This window comes from Mytilus galloprovincialis, chromosome 7 (assembly GCF_965363235.1).
Source record: "Mytilus galloprovincialis chromosome 7, xbMytGall1.hap1.1, whole genome shotgun sequence".
Taxonomy (NCBI): domain Eukaryota; kingdom Metazoa; phylum Mollusca; class Bivalvia; order Mytilida; family Mytilidae; genus Mytilus; species Mytilus galloprovincialis.
The window spans coordinates 6,706,869-6,732,273 of NC_134844.1; the positions used below are offsets into that span (position 1 = coordinate 6,706,869).

The 25,405-nt window shown below is 33.5% G+C and overlaps 1 protein-coding gene across 1 annotated transcript in view; it reads right to left on the minus strand.

Moving 5' to 3' along the window:
* The window catches only part of LOC143082217 (uncharacterized), an 89,989-nt gene that overhangs the window by 34,555 nt on the left and 30,029 nt on the right, over positions 1–25,405 (minus strand). The window contains exons 11-25 of the mRNA XM_076257803.1: positions 24,371–24,722; positions 19,783–20,092; positions 18,967–19,087; positions 16,672–16,896; positions 11,771–11,980; positions 11,154–11,431; positions 9,294–9,444; positions 8,298–8,516; positions 7,544–7,706; positions 6,390–6,646; positions 5,982–6,008; positions 3,477–3,674; positions 1,827–1,962; positions 630–655; positions 172–313 (exon numbers count right to left, since the gene is read on the minus strand). Coding sequence (XP_076113918.1) covers positions 172–313; positions 630–655; positions 1,827–1,962; positions 3,477–3,674; positions 5,982–6,008; positions 6,390–6,646; positions 7,544–7,706; positions 8,298–8,516; positions 9,294–9,444; positions 11,154–11,431; positions 11,771–11,980; positions 16,672–16,896; positions 18,967–19,087; positions 19,783–20,092; positions 24,371–24,722 — 2,815 coding nt within the window. The remainder of the gene's footprint in view (positions 1–171; positions 314–629; positions 656–1,826; positions 1,963–3,476; positions 3,675–5,981; positions 6,009–6,389; positions 6,647–7,543; positions 7,707–8,297; positions 8,517–9,293; positions 9,445–11,153; positions 11,432–11,770; positions 11,981–16,671; positions 16,897–18,966; positions 19,088–19,782; positions 20,093–24,370; positions 24,723–25,405) is intronic.

Genomic DNA, 25,405 nt, shown 5'->3' on the forward strand with positions numbered 1-25,405 from the left:
ATTAAAACATATGAAACAAATCTAATTTGACTTCCAACAAACCTTCTATAATAACCAAATAATTTAAATTGTTCACCAACAATACTAAATGACTTCATACTGTTATGTTCTCACATATCTAAAATTATAACAAAAATAGTCATCCGCCCGCTAACTTATTCCCTTTCTTACTTCCAACACTGGATCTCTTCTCTATAGCAATGTAAGCATCAAGGGTGTAGTTCTTTACATTATCTGGAACGGTCCAGTAGGCTTTCAATGAATTAGTGGACATCTGGACGTCAACATCATCTGTACAGTATATTCTGTGGTCCTAAAGGGAGATAAATCAGACATTTTAACATTAGCTTGTGCAGTCTTTAGTGCCTTATCAATTATTATGAATATCTTAAGGTTGACATTATTAATCAGTAAAATATTGGATTATAAAGGGAAGTAACTCACTTTTTATATCTGGTTGTTCCAATAATTTTACTTACTGTAGTAAATGATGTTAAAAATAGAAAAAGTTGTCTATCTAAAATGTATCCAATATGACATGTGCCTACAAATATTCATCCGAAGAAGAAAGGTAAAAGTGTAGAAAACAGACTTTGGAAGGAACTAATCATAAAAAAAACAATACAAACCTCCATATGATGTTCTATCATTTTATCTGAAAAAGATAACATCAATTTATTACAGTTTGGTTCTACTATTTTTATCCATCACTCATAAAAATACAGAGATGTGGTTTGGTTTTCAAAGAGACAATTATCCACCAATGTCCAAAGGACAAGGATCTAGACAACCTCAGGTATAGTATGAATGAAGCAGAAATGTTTTTTCAATAATTATAAATTATCTTGATCATCTCAACAATTTAGATTTTCTCGCTTGTGCCGAAGTTGAGATGACCAATGATAATCTGTTTATCGCTATTTTACCTATGACAATGTTGTCAATTTTATGTAAATTTCATTAGCAACGCATGTGACTCCTTAGTTTCTAGCAATAATTTTCCATCTCAAGCAAGTGATATGAAAAATTATCACAAAAAAAATCATAAAAAAAAGCACAAAATAGCGATAATACGGATTACAGAATAATGGTATTCCTTTGTTCACCTATCTCTTTAATAATGTATACAATGAAACTTTTTTTTTCTATTATTCTTTTGCTTATTTTCTAAATTTATTGATGTATTTTTAAAACAGAAGATCACAGTTAGCACAAGAATGTGTCCATAGTACACGAACGCCCCACTCGCACTATCATTTTCTATGTTCAGTGGACCGTGAAATTGGGGTCAAAACTTTAATTTGAAATTAAAATTAGAAAGATCATATCATAGGGAACATGTGTACTAAGTTTCAAGTTGATGTAACTTTAACTTCATCAAAAACTACCTTGACCAAAAACTTTAACCTGAACTTTGCACTATCATTTTCTATGTTCAGTGGACAATGAAATTGGGGTCAAAACTATAATTTGGCATTAAAATTAGAAAGATCATATCATGGAGAACAAGTGTTCTAAGTTTCAAGTTGATTGGACTTCAACTTCTTCAAAAACTACCTTGACCAAAAACTTTAACCTGAAGCGGACGGACGAACGGAGGCACAGACAGACGGACGGACGAACGGAGGCACAGACCAGAAAACATAATGCCCCTCTACTATCGTAGGTGGGGCATAAAAATTGATGATAATTTACATTCTTTTTAATTTCTACAATGAAACTATGAAATAATGACTTATATATAATTACTGATGTTTCTTCCGTTTTTTTTTAAATTATTGACTGTTATTTGCTAAAGCTTTTTATTTATATTGAAATTAACTAACCAGTCATATTACAAGGTTCTCCGTCATAAATTGACACTCCTGACAGCACATCATTTTCCGTTACTACGGTAACACCATCAGAAGATACAGCTGTATTCCCTACTGTAGTCACAGCTGTTACAGTGAAATAGTATTTCTAAAAAAGTAAACTTTTATGAATATTAAAACTCTGTGTAGAGTGCCACCCTCTTTTCCTTCTTCCTTTTCAGTTTAATTGCCCTGGTTTAGTTGGGAAACCGTTCAACTTTTGAATGTTCCCTTGGTATCCTCCACCACTTTTTTGTGAGATCACCAAATGATTAGTGGATATTTTACCTGCCAAGAGCAGCATGATGTATGCAACAAGTAGAACAGGAATTGCTTACCTTCCAAAACACCTGAATTCACCCTTCCAGAACACCTGAGTTCATTCCCCATTTATTAGAACAGTTTTTCTGAGTTTTTTTGTTGAATTTCTTTTATCTTTTTGTCTTTTTCTTTTTACCATGATGTTATCTCTTTTTCTTTCAATTTCTGTAAGTCAGGGTGTTATCTCTCTTTTCCCTGACTTAGTGGCCTTTAACTGCCCACTTGGTATCTTTAACCATATTTTCTCTCCAAAGGATCAATAGTTATACAGTTACTTAGACCATCTAAAGAAACTATTACCTGATAAGACAGACCTGTTTTCTGGTAAGTTACTGGTACCCAAATCCTTTAGAGATACATCACTTCCTCCCATTGTAGTACCAATACTTATACTGACTAAAACATACTATTACCTGATAAGGTGTCAGAGACAGTCCTGTTTCCTGGTGAGCTAGACTAGTACCCACATCCTTCAGAGATACAACATCACTCCCTCCCATTGTAGTACCAATACTTATACTGACTAAAACATACTATTACCTGATAAGGTGTCAGAGAAAGTCCTGTTTCCTGGTGGGCTAGACTGGTACCCACATCCTTCAGAGATACAACATCACTTCCTCCCATTGTAGTACCAATACTTACACTAACTAAAACATAATATTACCCGATAAGGTGTCAGAGAAAGTCCTGTTTCCTGGTGAGCTAGACTGGTACCCACATCCTTCAGAGATACAACATCACTTCCTCCCATTGTAGTACCAATACTTACACTAACTAAAACATAATATTACCCGATAAGGTGTCAGAGAAAGTCCTGTTTCCTGATGAGCTAGACTGGTACCCACATCCTTCAGAGATACAACATCACTTCCTCCCATTGTAGTACCAATACTTACACTAACTAAAACATAATATTACCCGATAAGGTGTCAGAGAAAGTCCTGTTTCCTGGTGAGCTAGACTGGTACCCACATCCTTCAGAGATACCACATCACTTCCTCCCACGGTAGTACCAATACTTATAATGACTAAAACGTAATATAACCTGATAAGGTGTCAGAGAAAGTCCTGTTTCCTGGTGAGCTAGACTAGTTCCCACATCCTTCAGAGACACAACATCACTTCCTCCCATTGTAGTACCAATACTTATACTGACTAACACATAATATTACCTGATAAGGTGTCAGAGACAGTCCTGTTTCCTGGTGAGCTAGACTGGTACCCACATCCTTCAGAGATACAACATCACTTCCTCCCATTGTAGTACCAATACTTATACTAACTAAAACATAATATTACCTGATAAGGTGTCAGAGACAGTCCTGTTTCCTGGTGAGCTAGACTGGTACCCACATCCTTCAGAGATACAACATCACTCCCTCCCATTGTAGTACCAATACTTATACTGTATGTTACATCTAAATGTGGATGTGCAAATCCCGACCACCGGGCAGCCATACTACTGGTAGATGTCTGAAAGTCTAAGTCTTGTATATCCTAAAAGTAGAACAACTAGAGGCTCTAAAGAGCCTGTGTCGCTCACCTTGGTCTTGTGCATATTAAACAATGGACACGGATAAATTCATGACATAATTGTGTTTTGGTGATAGTGATGTGTTTGTAGATCTTACTTTACTGAACATTCTTGTTGCTACAATTATCTCTATCTATAATGAACTTGGCCCAGTAATTACAGTGGAAAATATTTTCTAAAAATTAACAAAAATTTATGAAAAATGTTAAAAATTAACTATAAAGGGCAATAACTCCTTAAGGGGTCAATTGACTATTTTGGTCATGTAAACTTATTTGTAGATCTTATTTTGCTGAACATTATTGCTGTATACAGTTTATCTCTATCTATAATAATATTCAAGATAATAACAAAAAACGGCAAAATTTCCTTAAAATTACCAATTCAGGACAGTAACCTAACAACGGGTTATCCGATCCATGTGAAAACATCAGGGCAGATAGATCTTGACCTGATAAACAATTAAACCCTGTCAGATTTTCTCTTAATGCTTCGGTTTTTGAGTTATAAGCCAAACACTGCATTTTACCCCTATGTTCTATTATTAGCCGTGGCAGCCATTTTGGTTGATTGGCCAGGTCACGTCACACATTTTTTAAACAAGTTACCCCAATGATGACTGTGGTCAAGTTTAGTTTAATTTGGCCCAGTAGTTTCAGAGAAGAAGATTTTTGTAAAAGATTACTAAGATTTACGAAAAAATGGTTAAAAATTGACTATAAAGGGCAATAACTCCTTCAGGGGTCAACTGACCATTTTGGTCATGCTGACTTATTTGTAAATCTTACTTTGCTGAACATTATTGCTGTTTACAGTTTATCTCTATCTATAATAATATTCAAGATAATAACCAAAAACAGCAAAATTTCCTTAAAATTACCAATTCAGGGGCAGCAACCCAACAATAGGTTGTCCGATTCATCTGAAAATTTCAGGACAGATAGATCTTGACCTGATAAACACTTTTACCGCATGTCAGATTTGCTCTAAATGCTTTGGTTTTTGAGTTATAAGCCAAAAACTGCATTTTACCCCTATGTTCTATTTTTAGCCATGGCGGCCATCTGGGTTGATTGACCGGGTCACGCCACACATTTTTTAAACTAGATATCCCAAATATGATTGTGGCCAAGTTTGGATTAATTTGGCCCAGTAGTTTCAGAGGAGAAGATTTTTGTAAAAGATTACTAAGATTTAGGAAAAATGGTTAAAAATTGACTATAAAGGTCAATAACTCCTAAAGGGGTCAACTGACCATTTTGGTCATGTTGACTTATTTGTAAATCTTACTTTGCTGAACATTATTGCAGTTTACAGTTTATCTCTATCTATAATAATATTCAAGATAATAGCCAAAAACAGCAAAAATTACCTAAAATTACCAGTTCAGGGGCAGCAACCCAATAACGGGTTGTCGGATTCATCTGAAAATTTGAGGGCAGATAGATCTTGACATGATAAACAATTTTACCCCATGTCAGATTTGCTCCAAATGCTTTGGTTTTTGAGTTATAAGCCAAAACTGCATTTTACCCCTATGTTCTATTTTTAGCCATGGCGGCCATCTTGGTTGGTTGGCCGGGTCACGCCACACATTTTTTAAACTAGATATCCCAATGATGATTGTGGCCAAGTTTGGTTTAATTTGGCCCAGTAGTTTCAGAGGAGAAGATTTTTGTAAAAGTTAACGACGACGGACGACGACGACGGACGACGGACGCCAAGTGATGGGAAAAGCTCACTTGGCCCTTCGGGCCAGGTGAGCTAAAAATTATATCTCTTTATTCAATTAGATGTAAATTGACTAATTAAAGTGTAGGAGAATGCTCCCCAGCGTTTTACAGGAGCCTGCATCAATCATTTGGCAAACAAGTCTTATGTGACCTTGTAATAAAGTAAAATACAGAAAATTAACCACAAAGAGACAATATTGAATTCACTAAACTTGCTATGGTTCTTATTGACAGATTACTAACTATATGAACTGCACATAGGTTGTATCTATTCAGAATACTGTTCAATGTACTTCATAAGACTAACAAATAAAGAATAATCAAAACCATTTTTGGTTAAGAATGAAATAGTAGTGTCAAAGAGTTGGAGCAGGATTTTCTTACTGTGTTGAAGACTAATTGGTGGCATTCCTATGATTTTTGCTCTTTGGTCGGGTTGATGTCTCTTGTGACAATTCCCAATTTCAATTCTCAATTTTATCATTAAAACAATAAATCAATGCAGTGCCATCTATGGGTCTTAACCTGTTTACATACCTTCAAGGGGACAGCTGTTGTAAAATCCTGAAAACAAAATGATCAAAAATTCAATTAATTGAATTAAATTAATCTAACAAAACAATTATGAATAAAATGTTTTGTTTTATTGGTCTATATAACAATGAAAATAAATATAAGCTTGTATTACCTTCCATCCATTTGAAGAAAAAAAATCTGTGATATGAGAACCAAATTCTCCAAAGTAACTATACACATTAAGCTATGATATGTGACAACCACTGACAAGGTAGATAGGCTTTGGACAAGCATATAAAAATGTGGGTGATTTTAACCAGTGGAAAATTTGTGCACCACCAAAGAACTGAATATGCCACAATTTCAATGGCACAACAATGTGAATCAATTGAAAGAATTAATTGAACACTATTTATATACATAGTGTACCTGAGTATCAATATCTAAAACAACTCCCTCAGCTGGTAACTGTACATCATGTATGTAGGGACCAGATGACTGGATCACTGTTTGTCCTGCTGTATTGGTAACCTTGAGTGATACATAGTATGTATGATGTCCATGTAGGAACCAGTCTAGATTGGTGACCTTGACAGCTGTACAAGATGGAGGCTGTGTCAGTGTACAGTTGCCCCCTGACTGTAATGGTTGAAAACCTTGTACATCTGTTCCGTAAGCACTGTGACCTGTAGGAATTTTAAATTGGTAGCATGACTTTTGAACTGTTACAAAATTATTTTTTTGTTTATATTAACAATAGTCTGTTACAAATAAAGCTGGCATTTCTTTTTATATAACCCACTTTTCACGAAAGCCCATTGAAATATGGTAGAAGACATGGTAAGTTCATATCATCCTCGGATGCACTATTGCACAAAAAATCCTTTCATTGCTGTTCTTCATCTCTAAGTAGCAGTCACGCCTTATCCTAGCCTTAAGTAAAGTCACACCTTATCCTAGCCTTAAGTAAAGTCACGCCTTATCCTAGCCTTAAGTAAAGTCACGCCTTATCCTAGCCTTAAGTAAAGTCACGCCTTATCCTAGCCTTAAGTAAAGTCACGCCTTATCCTAGCCTTATGTAAAGGCATTCAATAGTCTTGAAATGCCAAAAATTCAAATAAAGAAAAGATTTTATTTACAATTAAATAACGCTATGATGCAATACCATAAACTGAGAATTTTTGGCGTCAGGATATTTTGGCGGTTTTCTCTCGAAAGTCATGTATTTTATTTTGGTGTGTGTAATTTTGGTGATTCATAAAAATTATATAGTGTTGTTGTCAAATTATACCAGGTATTTATTCGAGATTTGGCTATATGTATAGAATTGTAGGAAATATGCGGAAGATATAATAACATAAAACATTCTTTCTCAACAATTAGCATTACAATATTGTCTACCGGTACATGATTTAGGCGTTTCAGTTTTTAGTGTTTGCTCTATTTTGTTGTTTTTAATTTTGGTACTTACATTGGAGGCACCAAATAAACCAAAATAAAACTACAACCAAAATAACCCAATTTACTGTAACAGATATTTAACTTTCATTTTTTTGGCAAATAGAACAATTAAAAGTACATACCGACAGCAAACTGATAGTCCAGTGTAAACAATTCTTCACTGTCAGACACAGCTGCACCAGGCCATGTGGTGACTAGATACTCCCTTGACAACTCTACTGTAAATATACTACTACCTCCAACAATCTCTGGTGGTGTAGTGTCCATGAAACATGGACCTAAAGTCTGAAATGAAAAATTACATTTATCAGCTCTCTTACTCTAATAAAACATGTCAGTCTGTCTGACCTGAACTTATTAAAACGATTTTTGCTTAATTGGTCCTTAGTTAAATTGTTTTTTTTGTACATAAATTAGGCTGTTAGTTTTCTCATTGGAATTGTTTTACATTTGTCATTTTGGGGCTTTTATAGCTGACTATGCAGTATGTGTTTTGCTCATTGTTGAAGGCCATACAGTGACCTACAGTTGTTAATTTCTGTGTCATTTGGTCTCTTGTTGAGAGATTTCGCATTGGCAATCATACCACATCTTCTTTATGATATATCTTAGTGGTTCAATGGTCTGTTTAAATGGATTAGTTCTAAAATCAAATGTTGTATGGCTGCCCATGAGCCACCTCCCGACTGAAATAATGGAATCTGTAGACAGCTCTCTCACAAGCAAAGAACAATATCTGTAAAATATAAGGGCATTCACTACAGGCTCATAGGTTACTTTGTTTTTTGGACTTTGTAAATAGTTAAATTTCAAGAAATTAACATTATACAAACTCTTCTACATCCTATTCACTTATTTTATGTTCACTGTACTTACCGTAAGACCTTCTACATTAGATTTACTGATAGTTTTGATAATGATATAAAACTGTGTTCCATCTGGTATGTTGGTATGCATTATTCTTGCATGAGAATGTTGTTTTGTTGACTCGAATGACATGATGTCTGGTGCTGAGCTGCCTGCTGTCGAGGAGAATCCAACTTCATAATCAAATATTTTGGCTGGTATATCAAAAGGTTCCCATGACATCTCCATCTATAATGTTAAAACAAAGTGGAGAGACTACATTATTTTCAGTTAAATAACAAGAATAAAGGACCTTATACACCTTGCAAGTATTTATATAGATTCTTTTACCACATCCAGTATGATGTATTATATTTCTCCACTATCAACTGTTAAAATTAGAAATATTTTCAAAATTTAACTATTAAAAGTGGAGAAATGTAGAATGGCAAGAGATTATGTTTTTTTTAATGATTTTTAGACAATATTACCTACAACTTTATTTTACTTTATTAATTTGATCTGCAAAACAATGTGTTCTTTCTATGTGACGTTATCCGACACGGTCATCTTTTAAATAATTTACAATTATTTAATGAGTCTTTCATGTGATGAATTTGGCTATTTATTTTAGGTATTTTTAACATATAGCTCTTCAACGATTTTCGGTACTTATACATCTTCGGATTTCAAATGTTTGGCTTTGAGCGTTCCTGATGAAGGTAAATCCAGAAAAGCGCTTCGGACGCAATAAATTATTCAACGTGTTGTTTTATATTTTTACATCACTGGGTCGATACCTCTGCTGGTGGACTATCAGTCCCCGAGGGTATCATCAGCTCAGTAGTCAGTGCTTCGGTACTGACATGATTAAACAAACTTTACTAAAATTGTCCGAAAAGCGCTTCGGACGCAATAAATTATTAAACCTGTTGTTTTATATTTTTATAAGTAAATGTCCTTTCAAAAACACTGCCATTTATTTTTACAGTATGGCAATAGCACGTCTTGACCTTACAAACTTACCAATGATGATTTGAATAAAGTCAATCCTATGACACTAGGTGATGAACTGGAATTACTGCAGAAAATATTCCCATCTACTTCAACAATGCTTCCATTGTCCGTTCTTGTCAACGGAAATAGATATATATTGTTCAAAGCTGTGGCTTTTGTTCTGCAATGAAATAATATATAGATATCAAGTTATTTTAGTTACATTTTATTCCAACAACAATATAGGGGGAAAATATACATGAGTCAATTAAATTGTTTATGTGTATAGAAAAATAATCTGAAATTTATTGCTCAGTTTTAAAATCATCATGACCAGGTTCCAGTATTACAATGTGTATACTCACATGCAGCCAGCTGTAAGATAAGGTTTCCGTCTTCTGGCACGATCAGGTCTCAGTATTACAATGTGTATACTCACATGCAGCCAGCTGTAAGATAAGGTTTCCGTCTTCTGGCACGATCAGGTCTCAGTATTAAAATGTGTATAATCACATGCAGCCAGCTGTAAGATAAGGTTTCCGTCTTCTGGCACGATCAGGTCTCAGTATTAAAATGTGTATACTCACATGCAGCCAGCTGTAAGATAAGGTTTCCGTCTTCTGGCACGATCAGGTCTCAGTATTAAAATGTGTATACTCACATGCAGCCAGCTGTAAGATAAGGTTTCCGTCTTCTGGCACGATCTGGTCTCAGTATTACAATGTATTTACTCACATGCAGTCAGCAGTAGGATTTGGTATCAGTCTATTGAGATGATCTGGTCTAGGTATTACAATGTGTATACTCACATGCAGTCAAAAGTAGGATAAGGTATCAGTATATTGAGATAAACTGGTTCCAGGATTACAATTGTGTATACTTTCATGCAGTCAACAGTAGGATTTAAGAAATAATTCATGGAAGCCATAGATTGTTGGAAATTTACACATGGCCTGGGCCGTGATATTCGAATTTTATTCTGAGCGTTATCACTGCCCAGGACATGTGTAAATTTCCAACAATCTATGGCTTCCATGAATTATTTCGATTCTAATAGGACAAATACGGTCATAAAAATACTGAAGCGAGGGTTGGTTTGGTGTGTGTGTGTGGCTGATCTTTTTCACTCCCTGGATATAAAGCTCAAATATCTTAATAAATCAGTAGCTTGCATGGATTATTTCGTAACTAACTGCTAGACAAAACAAGAATGTGTCCTCAGTACACGAATGCCCCACTCGCACTATCATTTTCTATGTTCAGTGGACCGTGAAATTGGGGTAAAATCTCTAATTTGGCATTAAAATTAGAAAGATCATATCATAGGGAACATGTGTACCAAGTTTGAAGTCGATTGGACTTCAACTTCATCAAAAACTACCTCGACCAAAAACTTTAACCTGAAGCGGGACAGACGGACGAACGAACGAACGAACGGACAGACGGACGAACGAACGAACGAACGCACAGACCAGAAAACATAATGCCCCTCTACTATTGTAGGTGGGGCATAAAAACTGTTTTATTCTTTTAATTCTCAAACCCAACATTTGCCATTTTTAATTAACATGATTTTCTGGTAAGCTTCAATCAAATCCAAAGTTGACATTTCGTAACTAAGGAGCCGCCATGTTGACTTGCTGAAATTAGTAAATATGCAAATAATGCAATAAAATAGAAAATTAGCATTAAGTATCAGTCTCCTCTTGATCTGGTCCCAGTATTACAATGTGTATATTTACATGCAGTCAACAGTAGGATTAGGTATCAGTCTTCTTGCACGATCTGGTCTCAGTATTACAATGTGTATACTCACATGCAGTCAGCAGTAGGATTGGGTATCAGTCTCTTGAGATGATCAGGTCTCAGTATTACAATGTGTATACTCACATACAGTCAGCTGTAGGATTAGGTATCAGTCTCCTCACACGATCTGGTCCCAGGATATAGTAGTCCACATTGTCTGGATCTTTGACAAGACCTCCAGTTATGAGAGAATCTTTAACAACCACCTCCTTAACTCCTGGTACAGAACTGTCTATAGTAACACCGTCAGAACACACTGGTTCGGAAGGTTCCAGGGCCCGGTTATAGGCCACAACAGTGAAATAATAGGTTCCATCTCCACTAACTGTGTGGCTACCAAAGCTGTTGTAGGTCTCAACAATCTAAAACAGAAATAATGGGACATGACCAAAATAACTGAACTGCAAACAATCTGATACAGAAATTTTTCAAAGCAAATGTGATTTTTAGGCGCAGAACGTCACAGTTTAATTACAGCCATTCAGTTTTTCCATAAAGCTAAAACAAAAAATGAAAATAAAACAAATAAACTATGCTTCATTTAGAGTCGGCATAGATTACAAACAAGGACATAACATCAGCTCTATTGAGCTTTTAACTAATAATTGTTATTCGCTATAAAAATTTTATAACTTGTTGAGAATGACAGAGTTAATGTAACTGATGTCTTTGACCTTAGCAAATAACTTAAATTGACTTACAATTGGATTTGAAGCATTAAGATCAAAATCTGTCTTATCAGCACATGTTGTGTTAACTATATACTGATAGAAAAACACGCCACTCTCTCTGTCAAAGAACTGGTCCCAATAGGCATGTAGGTCCATTCCTTGTTGGTAGTCTATCTCTGGGTTTCCTGGTTGTCCATCATGGACAGCTCCTGAGTGTGGTGGACTAATGTCTACTGTTATCTAAAATATATCCAGGAGATTTAATTTGTTATCCATCAAATAACACAAAATATATCGAGGAGATTTAATTTGTTATCTGTCAAATAACACAAATCATTATCAGAATTAGATTTATTGCTATTCTGTGCATTATTCCTTTGATCTTTTTTTGTGATAATTTTTCATATCATGCTACTCACTTGAGATTGAAAATTATAGCTAACAAGAATGTGTCCATATTACACGGATGCCCCACTCGCACTATAATTTTCCATGTTCAGTGGACCGTGAAATTGGGGTAAAAACTTTGATGTGGAATTAAAAGTAGAAAGATCATATCATAGGGAACATGTGTACTAAGTTTCAAGTTGATGTGACTTTAACTTCATCAAAATCTATCTTGACCAAAAACTTTAACCTGAACTTCACACTATCATTTTCTATGTTCAGTGGACCATGAAATTGGGGTCAAAACTATAATTTGGCATTAAAATTAGAAAGATCATATCATGGGAACATGTGTAATAAGTTTCAAGTTGATTGGACTTCAACTTCATCAAAAACTACCTTGACCAAAAACTTTAACCTTAACTTTTGCACTATCATTTTCTATGTTCAGTGGACCATGAAATTGGGGTCAAAACTATAATTTGGCATGAAAATTAGAAAGATCATATCATTGGGAACATGTGTAATAAGTTTCAAGTTGATTGGACTTCAACTTCATCAAAAAAAAAACTACCTTGACCAAAAACTTTAACCTGAACTTTTTCACTATTATTTTCTATGTTCAGTGGACCATGAAATTGGGGTCAAAACTATAATTTGGCATGAAAATTAGAAAGATCATATCATGGGGAACATGTGTAATAAGTTTCAAGTTGATTGGACTTCAACTTCATCAAAAACTACCTTGACCAAAAACTTTAACATGAACTTTTCACTATTATTTTCTATGTTCAGTGGACCATGAAATTGGGGTCAAAACTATAATTTGGCATTAAAATTAGAAAAATCATATCATGGGGAACATGTGTAATAAGTTTCAAGTTGATTGGACTTTAACTTCATCAAAAACTACCTTGACCAAAAACTTTAACCTGAACTTCGCACTATCATTTTCTATGTTCAGTGGACCATGAAATTGGGGTCAAAAATATAATTTGGCATTAAAATTAGAATGATCATATCATGGGGAACATGTGTAATAAGTTTCAAGTTGATTGGACTTCAACTTCATCAAAAACTACCTTGACCAAAAAACTTTAACCTGAAGCGGGACGAACAAACGGACGAACGAACGGACGAACGAACGAACGAATGAACAGACAAACGGAAGCACAGACCAGAAAACATAATGCCCCTCTACTATCGTAGGTGGGGCATAAAAACTAAGAAGGCATGTGGCGTTGCTAATGAAATTAACATGAAATTGACAACATCATCATAGGTAAAATAGCGATAAACAGATCATCATTGGTCATCTCAACTGGATTGCTTTTCTCAATCTTCTTTAGATGATCAACGATAATCTATAATTATCTAAATATAGTTCATGAAATTGCCTTCATGCAAGTCATGTATGTATTTGTTTTTTAAAATTTTTATTATGAAATTTGAATTTATAACTTATATAATTGCATCTGAATGTCAAGAAAATGCTGTATGCAACAAGTCTTCCAAATGTACAGTCATAAAAAAAACCTTTGAAGAGAGATCTAGAAATGTGTAGAAATCCTAAAACAACACACAAATGCTTTGGAATAGCTTTACTCCATAAACCTGTGACGGTCTACATGTGTAAAAATTTGTCTAAAATGGATCAAAGGCTCAAATGGCTAGGTTGTGTAGATTGTTCCATAAACAACATAGAAATTATTAAGTCTTTACTGAAAATTTAAATATATGACATATATGTGACCAGCAACGACATATCCAGGCTTATGGAGGTAGAAAGTCATTGTGAGAAAACGCCGTTAACTATATGTGACTAGCCACTTCAAGGCTTAGGAGGGTACATTGACTAAAATTTGCTTTTAGTATATTTATCTAGAAGATCTAGTCATGTTTTAATGACATATTTGTTGTAAAAGCAACGAGTCATTTCGAATATCGGTATGAAAATGAGACTGTTTTATGACGACTTTTATTTATTGAAGGCACTAATTTATAAAACACAAAATTATTGTATTTATTGGCTCTTAGTGATGTTCAATAGTGTATCTGAATAAAATATCAAAGACTTAAATTTACTACAATACAAACAATTCTTATCTCTATTTTAGAACATGTAATTTAAACTTGTTGAAATGAAGTTAGTTTAAAATTTGTCAAAGTAAACTTTTTAATTAAGATTTATTATGCATGTCTCTAAACATAGTATGCGACGTATAACAGTTTATGAGGTGTTCTCTCATATATATATGCATTTGATACGGTGAATTTATTATGGATATATTTCAGACTTCATTTATGAAAGAAAATCTTTATAGAGCAGAGCATTTTTGTTTTGTTTGTAGCTCTATTTTAGAACATGTAATTTAAACTTGTTGAAATATGTTTAAAAGGAGTAGGTTCGGTAAGGTCCTAAAATGGCCCCCTTTATTAGCGTAAATTTCAATTTAGGATTTATTGACCAATATCACAATAAATTATAGCTAAAACAGTGACTAGATAGGAAATAAGCCTTTTTGTTGAAAATTAACATTCCTGCGTTTTATTATGACGTCACAAGTTGTACTCATATTGATTGTCCTAGAAAAAATCAAAGAAAATCGGTAAATTTCCATAGATTATTGGACAGGAAACATAGAGCGCATACGTCGACAACAAATATCTTTTAAAATAATGTTTGTGAAGACATTTCACATGTCTTATTTGAATATCAAGTTTGTCAACGCCTGCGCTCTATGTTTCCTGGTCATAAACTTCGTTGAAATCCAGCCGATTTTGTCAAATTTCATCAAAATCTCCTATTATGACCTTTTTGGGATGTAAAAATCAACGTGTTAGAATTAAACTTTGCCAAAAATTGTTCAATTCAACTTTCTCCCATGTCTTTAAATCAACTTAAAACGTTTTTCGTCTTGTAACATTGAACTTTATAATTGGGGCCAAATATGGCCGTTATCGAACTTACTCCTTTGTCAAAGTAAGCTCTAAGAATTCCTTTTTTTTATTTAGAATTATTATGCATGTCTCTTTACATAGTATGCGACGCGTAACAGTTTATAAGTAGGTGTTCTCTTATATGCATTTGATACGGTACATTTATTATGGATATATTTCAGACTTCATTTATGAAAGGAATCTATAGAGCAGAAATTTCATTTTTTTTTGTATCAATTTAAAATGTAGATTCAAATATTTTTCACTACAAACGATAAACTAAAACTTCTTCAAAACTTAAATATGATGTATAGTTCGGCGTCCGCAAAAAAAAAGCCAAGGAAAGTATTTATCTCTTCTTCACAATACGTATTTCATTGAATCTCGATATTTATCATGTTTATAATTTTTCTAACAATGACGTTCTACCTCTTATAAGCCTGCAAATGTCATGGTGGGTCACATATAGATAATAGAGGAAAAGGAATAAGACAGCAAACACAATCAGGTGACCTCCTATATTGTCCAATAATAAAACAGAAATGTTCCTTTACACAAAACAAGCTGCTGAAAAATTATTAAATGAGAATGACAAGTTTTGCATCATTTTTTTTAAATAATGCATTAGCCCAATACTCATTTTTTTTAATAATTCATTAGCCCAATACTCATTTTTTTTTAATAATTCATTAGCCCATTACTCATTTTTTTTAAATAATGCATTAGCCCAATACTAATTTTTTTTTTAAATAATGCATTAGCCCAATACTTATTTTTTTTTAATAATTCATTAGCCCAATACTCATTTTTTTTTAAATAATGCATTAGCCCAATACTCATTTTTTTTTAATAATTCATTAGCCCAATACTCATTTTTTTTTAATAATGCATTAGCCCATTACTCATTTTTTTTTAAATAATGCATTAGCCCATTACTCATTTTTTTAATAATTCATTAGCCCATTACTCATTTTTTTTTAATAATGCATTAGCCCAATACTCATTTTTTTTTAATAATTCATTAGGCCAATACTCATTTTTTTTAATAATGCATTAGCCCATTACTCATTTTTTTAAAATAATCCATTGGCCCGATACTCATTTTTTTTAATAATTCATTAGCCCAATACTCTTTTTTTTTTTAAATAATGCATTACCCCAATACTAATTTTTTTTTAAAATAATGCATTAGCCCAATACTCATTTTTTTTAATAATTCATTAGCACAATACTCATTTTTTTTTAAAATAATGCATTAGCCCGATACTCATTTTTTTTAATAATTCATTAGCCCAATACTCATTTTTTTTTTAAATAATGCATTAGCCCAATACTCATTTTTTTTTAATAATGCATTAGCCCATGATTACTCATTTTTTTTTAATAATGCATTAGCCCAATACTCATTTTTTTTAATAATGCATTAGCCCAATACTCATTTTTTTTAATAATGCATTAGCCCAATACTCATTTATTTTTTAAATAATGCATTAGCCCAATACTCAGTTTTTGGCACACATTTGCATAATCTGAAAACATCTTGTGATAATCATTGTGTTTGTGGCAACATTTTGTATTGCGCTGTCTTAACCCATTATAATAACCTTTCTAGTCAGAACAGTGGTGAGTTTAGCAATACTTGTGACAGATATCTCTATAAAATAATCATATTCATGTGTCCCTTTATCTTTATTAACTATCAGTCCTCCATTTTGTTTTATTTCTGGTTTAATTTGGAAATGACGATGGAAACATCCCTGGAATGGTGTACAGTAGCAGTTAGCTCCCCTTGCATAATCACTGTATGTATCCTCACAATGTGTCAAATTCTGAAATAACAAAGAGAATCCTTGAATACTCTGGTCTAAACCCAAATAAATCTCTAAGCCACCATATATAATTGACAACAAAACAACTGGAATAAAAATATTTTCAAGATATGTCAATCTTCTTAAATTCAAAAACACATTCCTAAATTACCAGAAAAAAATATTCTACATGCACAAGTTATAGATCAATTTCATGAGTATGGCGTTAACCTTGTTCCAGTGCAATAACTAATATATTGTATAATAAAAGTTTCTCTTTTTTAATATAGATTAGACCATTGGTTTCCCCAACTGAATGGTTTTACACTAGTCATTTTGAGGGCCCATTATAGCTTGCTGTTCGGTGTGAGCCAAGGCTCTATGTTGGAGAATGTACTTTGGCCTAGGGCTATAATGGTTTACTTTTACAAATTGTGACTTGGATGGAGAGTTGTCTCATCGGCACTCATACCATATCTTCTTATACCTATATATGGTATGTCAATGGCATACTGGATATTTCAAAGGGTTTTCAAAGTGATTTCTGAATCAACTTTGAGAGAAAAACCTTCCATGACCAATAATTAATTAAGGCAACCTGTTAGTTAAAGAGTTGTTTCTGATTTTTAAACATTTTTAAAGGTATTCAACCAGCAGCTGCTACAAACTGTAGTTGCCAGCATGACTTTAAGCATTATCAACAGCTCAAGGCTTTCCTATTCCTACTTCTAGGATTTGTTTCTTATCTGTTATCCATATGCTTTCACCTAAGTATTATCAGCTAAGCAATTTTCTTATCACAGACACTCTGCTCTTGTGTATTTCCTTCTTTATAATTGTATGTATTTATAACTTACAGAAGATTGACCCTGAGCTATTATATCTTCATATTATAACTTACAGAAGAATGACCCTGAGCTATTATATCTTCATGTGATAACTTACAGAAGAATGTCCCTGAGCTATTATATCTTCATGTTATAACTTACAGAAGAATGACCCTGAGCTATTATATCTTCATGTTATAACTTACAGAAGAATGACCCTGAGCTATTATATCTTCATGTTATAACTTACAGAAGAATGACCCTGAGCTATTATATCTTCATGTTATAACTTACAGGAGAATGTCCCTGAGCTATTATATCTTCATGTTATAACTTACAGAAGAATGACCCTGAGCTATTATATCTTCCATGTTATAACTTACAGAAGAATGTCCCTGAGCTATTATATCTTCCATGTTATAACTTACAGGAGAATGACCCTGAGCTATTATATCTTCATGTTATAACTTACAGAAGAATGTCCCTGAGCTATTATATCTTCATGTTATAACTTACAGAAGAATGTCCCTGAGCTATTATATCTTCATGTTATAACTTACAGAAGAATGTCCCTGAGCTATTATATCTTCATGTTATAACTTACAGAAGAATGTTCCTGAGCTATTATATCTTCATGTTATAACTTACAGAAGAATGTCCCTGAGCTATTATATCTTCATGTTATAACTTACAGAAGAATGTCCCTGAGCTATTATATCTTCATGTTATAACTTACAGAAGAATGTCCCTGAGCTATTATATCTTCATGTTATAACTTACAGAAGAATGTCCCTGAGCTATTATATCTTCATGTTATAACTTACAGAAGAATGACCCTGGGCTATTATATCTTCATGTTATAACTTACAGAAGAATGTCCCTGAGCTATTATATCTTCATGTTATAACTTACAGAAGAATGACCCTGAGCTATTATATCTTCATGTTATAACTTACAGAAGAATGACCCTGAGCTATTATATCTTCATGTTATAACTTACAGAAGAATGTCCCTGAGCTATTATATCTTCATGTTATAACTTACAGAAGAATGTCCCTGAGCTATTATATCTTCATGTTATAACTTACAGGAGAATGTCCCTGAGCTATTATATCTTCATGTTATAACTTACAGGAGAATGTCCCTGAGCTATTATATCTTCATGCTATAACTTACAGACGAATGTCCCTGAGCTATTATATCTTCATGTTATAACTTACAGAAGAATGACCCTGAGCTATTATATCTTCATGTTATAACTTACAGAAGAATGTCCCTGAGCTATTATATCTTCATGTCCATGAAGAACTTCAGTTTTACTGTCATATAATCTCCAATACACAGAATCCAAGCCACTGTGTACATCGTAGGCTTCCCATTCAATCCTGTGGATAAATAAATCAAGCTTATTAAAAAGTACTGTCTACTAAGCTAGACAACTACTTCACACATTAAAAAGTACTGTCTACTAAGCTAGACAACTACTCCACACACCCAAAACTGAGATTTGAATTTGGTAGTTACTAAACATGCTGAAACACAGCAAATCAATGCATGACGTTGAAAATATAAATTAAATAAATATGAGATTGACATAAAAATTAAATGATGATTTGTTCAATGCCCATCTTCTGGTCTTTAGTTATTGTCCAGTTATACCTCTTCTCTTTACTTTCAAACTTATCGTTGTTTGGACTGATGACAATAAAGTGTGAAACCTAAGTACCTGTTCTCTAGGAACCAAACAATTAAATAAACTGTAATTTATAGAATAAATAGCATTAAAAAACAGAAAGGGGGAAAAAATAAACCACAAGAATGTGTTCATGCCCCACTTGCACTATGATTTTCTATGTTCAGTGGACCATGAAATTGGGGTCAAAACTCTAATTGGGCATTAAAATTAATAAGGTCATATGCTAGGGAACATATGAACTAAGTGACAAGTTGATTGGATTTCAACTTGACCAAAAACTTAAACCTGAAGCGTCACAGAGGTACAAATGGAAGGACAGATGAACAGACACACACATCAACAAAAAACATAATGACCCCAAGTTTTGTCTTAAAAACTACTTACGTCATCTTTGTAAAATCCTCAAAACTGTGGACGCTAACATTTAATCTATCCCCTATTGTTAACCATAAGTTTTCTACAATAGGAGGCGTGGCATCTCTGTACACTACGATTGTTTCTTGGTTAGTCTTGTCCAGTATATCAATAGCTTTAACTGTAGCTGTCAGTTGGTCTCCATCAGCCCAGTCTAATGTCAGGATGTCATACTGATTATTTATATTGGAGACAGAGATGAAAGGTCGTGAGTCCTTGACACTTGTAGTTATTGAGTCACTACTGTTAACCTGGTATGATACTTGGAAATCAACAATGGCTGAAATAAAAACACTTCAAAATAAAATCAAAGCCTTAAAGGCTGTAAAAGCAATTGCTGTCATGTTAATGTTTGGGGACTTTTATTTTTCATCCACATATATATAATAATTAAACCTGACATGAGTGTTGTCTAGTTAGAAGTAAGAAGGTTTTAACTTTATATAAATAAAAGACTTTAGCAGAAAGTCATTTTTAATATGTTTTATATTTCACATGGAGACAACACGTTTACCTGGCTAAAGTTGGGGTCAAATATACATGTGCTGAAACATATAACTCAAAAAGAAATCATCATGGATTATCCCCTGGTAGTGTTTGTAACTGGGCAATAATTTCCTTTATTGATTTAATTTTTACAATTTTCATTATTAATTTATATTTAACCATTAACACAAATGATTAAGTTAAAACATTTCAACTTTCCAGACGCAAATGTTAAAAAACGGGAAAGAAATAAAATATCTTACAAGACATAAACATGTAAAGAATAAATATATATTTCAGCTTAATAAAAATATTTTCATAATGGTACTTTGTCATCATTTTTAAAACTAAGTTCCAAACATTATTGCTCAGTTGATATACATGTATGTCCTTCTGATGCGGTACGAGCACAGGCACTTGTTTCTATCCAAAATAGTTTTATATGGATAGCCGACCTTCCTATGGATAGAAACAAGTGCATGTGGGTACGAGATAACTATAATTCTCATGCAATCCCGAAAAGGGGGGGGGTCATCACGGACAAACATGACATTAAATCGTTATCACTGATGTATTGTTTAGGGCCAGTTGAAGGACGCCTCCGGGTGCGGGAATTTTTCGCTGCATTGAAGACCTGTTGGTGACCTTCTGCTGTTGTATGTTTTTCTATCGTCGGGTTGTTGTCTCTTTGACACATTCCCCATTTCCATTCTCAATTTTATTATACGAACAAGAACAAACAGCTCTACGTTGCTTTGACATTTATCAATTTTCAGGAAACATTGCGAAAAATGATCTTCAATATTTCGAAAACATGTGAAATAAAATTGCTAACACGGTGTCCAGAGTAGACTTGTTCACTGAAAAGACGAGGATAATGGTTTCATCTGACATTTGTTATGCATTCCCAGTTTTGATCATGATATTTAAAAAGACGTACTTTTTTTCAATCTATGTAACTAGAAAATTCCAAATTGAAATATCTCTTCATCTGGACCGACTTGGCATCTACTACGTTTGGACGGGTCCATTTCATTAGTAAGGTGATCGATAAATATTACGGAGTTTGACAGGAAAGGAAAACGAACTTATTGTTATGTGTTTTCAACAAGGGTTTCGTTCCGCTAAATTATTTGCGCAAACAAAGTTTGTCTATTTTTAGATTACAGGTAATCATTTGACACTACGCATTAACCTGTGTAGTGATTTTGATTTTACGATAAATGTATGAATGAACAATAATTTTATGAATGAACAAGAGCACCTGACCTCTTAAAGAAACACAAATTAAACATATAAAACCGTATTTAATAGGAGATAATTCAGTTAAATTTTCAATACTAAATCAACAACTGAAATGAATCCATATTTTGTTGAAACATCGTACGAACGGCGGAAAACGGAATCGCAGTTATAAAAATGTACTTTTTTTCACTCGGACTTCTATGTTATTTGATAGTCAAACGGTTGACCCTTTAAATACAAAAATACATCTACAAGAACATATTCTGAAACTTCTTAAATCCACTAACGTTTTTTTAAAGTTTCAAGCTATGTATTGCATTAGAAAACATACATAGGTGTTAAAGAATGACAGACCAGGAGCCTGTTTAACAAAATACTATGGCTTGATATGGGCGGAGTCTCTGATCTGGGTCACAAAGATGGCCATACGCGATAGCATAAAAGCAATTGCTTTAAAAATTACTGACATACAAATAGTTATCAATGGTACCAGACTTATAATTTAATGCGCCAGACGCGCGTTTCCTCTACATAAGACTCATCAGTGACGCTCACATCAAAATAGTTATAAAGCCAAACAAGTACAAAGTTAAAGAGCATTGTGGACCCAAAATTCCAAAAAATTATGCCAAAAACATTGTTTAAGATCTAAATCTATAATATGAGGATCAAGTAGTGGCTGCAACAGTATCACACAGACCAACTATAAATATACTGTCAAAGCATTTAAAACTCAATCACACAGACCAACTATAAATATACTGTCAAAGCATTTAAAACTCACATCAGTATTCAGTTAGCATCCAATAGTTATATCTTGTTAAATATTACAAATATGATCAGCAAAGATTTAAATGTTTACTGGAATGTGCAAATTGTACATGTTGTATTTGATTTGTAAATTTTTTAACATTAATTAATGGAGACATTTGCCTAATCTTTTCTTATGATTATACTTCAAAAAACAGCTAAGTACATCCATAACAAATAGACTACAGTATAAAAGGTGTGGTAATTAAACCAAATTTAGAAGTTTTTAAGATATAACCATATCTCTTATACAGTTTTATTAATTATTGTTCCGCCCTAATAATTCCTGTTACATCCTAAATCTTACCGTGCACATTATTAATTATTGTTCCGCCCTAATGAATCCTGTTACATCCTAAATCTTACCGTGCACATTATTAATTATTGTTCCGCCCTAATGAATCCTGTTACATTCTAAATCTTACCGTGCACATTATTAATTATTGTTCCGCCCTAATGAATCCTGTTACATCCTAAATCTTACATTGCACATTATTAATTATTGTTCCGCCCTAATGAATCCTGTTACATCCTAAATCTTACCGTGCACATTATTAATTATTGTTCCGCCCTAATGAATCCTGTTACATCCTAAATCTTACTGTGCACATTATTAATTATTGTTCCGCCCTAATGAATCCTGTTACATCCTAAATCTTACCGTGCACATTATTAATTATTGTTCTGCCCTAATGAATCCTGTTACATCCTAAATCTTACCGTGCACATTATTAATTATTGTTCAACCCTAATGAATCCTGTTACATCCTAAATCTTACCGTACACATTATTAATAATAGTTCCGCCCTAATGAATCCTGTTACATTCTAAATCTTACCGTACACATTATTAATTATAGTTCCGCCCTAATGAATCCTGTTACATTCTAAATCTTACCGTACACATTATTAATTATAGTTCCGCCCTAATGAATCCTGTTACATTCTAAATCTTACCGTACACATTATTAATTATTGTTCCGCCCTAATGAATCCTGTTACATTCTAAATCTTACCGTACACATTATTAATTATAGTTCCGCCCTAATGAATCCTGTTACATTCTAAATCTTACCGTACACATTATTAATTATAGTTCCGCCCTAATGAATCCTGTTACATTCTAAATCTTACCGTGCACATTATTAATTATTGTTCCGCCCTAATGAATCCTGTTACATCCTAAATCTTACATTGCACATTATTAATTATTGTTCCGCCCTAATGAATCCTGTTACATCCTAAATCTTACCGTGCACATTATTAATTATTGTTCCGCCCTAATGAATCCTGTTACATCCTAAATCTTACTGTGCACATTATTAATTATTGTTCCGCCCTAATGAATCCTGTTACATCCTAAATCTTACCGTGCACATTATTAATTATTGTTCTGCCCTAATGAATCCTGTTACATCCTAAATCTTACCGTGCACATTATTAATTATTGTTCAACCCTAATGAATCCTGTTACATCCTAAATCTTACCGTACACATTATTAATAATAGTTCCGCCCTAATGAATCCTGTTACATTCTAAATCTTACCGTACACATTATTAATTATAGTTCCGCCCTAATGAATCCTGTTACATTCTAAATCTTACCGTACACATTATTAATTATAGTTCCGCCCTAATGAATCCTGTTACATTCTAAATCTTACCGTACACATTATTAATTATTGTTCCGCCCTAATAATTCCTGTTACATCCTAAATCTTACCGTGCACATTATTTATTATTGTTCCGCCCTAATGAATCCTGTTACACTTAAATCTTACCGTGCACATTATTTATTATTGTTCTGCCCTAATGAATCCTGTTACATCCTAAATCTTACCGTGCACATTATTAATTATTGTTCCGCCCTAATGAATCCTGTTACATCCTAAATCTTACCGTGCACATTATTAATTATTGTTCCGCCCTAATGAATCCTGTTACATCCTAAATCTTACCGTGCACATTATTTATTATTGTTCCGCCCTAATAATTCCTGTTACATCCTAAATCTTACCGTGCACATTATTTATTTGAACATTAGTTCTGTCTCCATACAAGTCTTCATACACCACAATTTTATTTGGTGCATATGTCTGTACAAGGTTCAACCATTTATTTTTTTTATGTCTGATATTTATAAATCTATCTTTCCAATCGACCTTGACCTGGTTTGTATCCGTAGTAACCCAAGTGTATGATGTATCTTTAGAAGCAGTTGAACAGTATGTCGGCTGATTGCCCTGGATATCCACCACAGACTTGTCATCATACAGGAAAAGATTTCTGCCTGTTTTAAAATTTCCAGCTTTATCATAAGCAATAAGATGTAGGGAATACATTCCAGGTTCCGTCAAAACTACAGATCCCTAAAACACAACAAACAATTCAAGGTTCAGTCAAAACTACAGATCCCTAAAACACAACAAACAATTCAAGGTTCAGTCAAAACTACAGATCCTTAAAACACAACAAACAATACAAGGTTCGGTCAAAACTACAGATACTTAAAACACAACAAACAATTCAAGGTTCGGTCAAAACTACAGATCCCTAAAACACAACAACGGTTCAAGTTTCGGTCAAAACTACAGATCCCTAAAACACAACAAACAATTCAAGGTTCTGTCAAAACTACAGATCCCTAAAACAGAACAACGGTTCAAGTTTCGGTCAAAACTACAGATCCCTAAAACACAACAAACAATTCAAGGTTCTGTCAAAACTACAGATCCTTAAAACACAACAAACAATTCAAGGTTCAGTCAAAACTACAGATCCCTCAAACACAACAACGGTTCAAGTTTTGGTCAAAACTACAGATCCCTTAAACACAACAAACAATTCAAGGTTTTGTCAAAACTACAGATCCCTAAAATACAACAAACAATTCAAGGTTCGGTCAAAACTACAGATCCCTAAAATACAACAAACAATTCAAGGTTCGGTCAAAACTACAGATCCCTAAAATACAACAAACAATTCAAGGTTGGTTCAAAACTACAGATCCCTAAAATACAACAAACAATTCAAGGTTCGGTCAAAACCACAG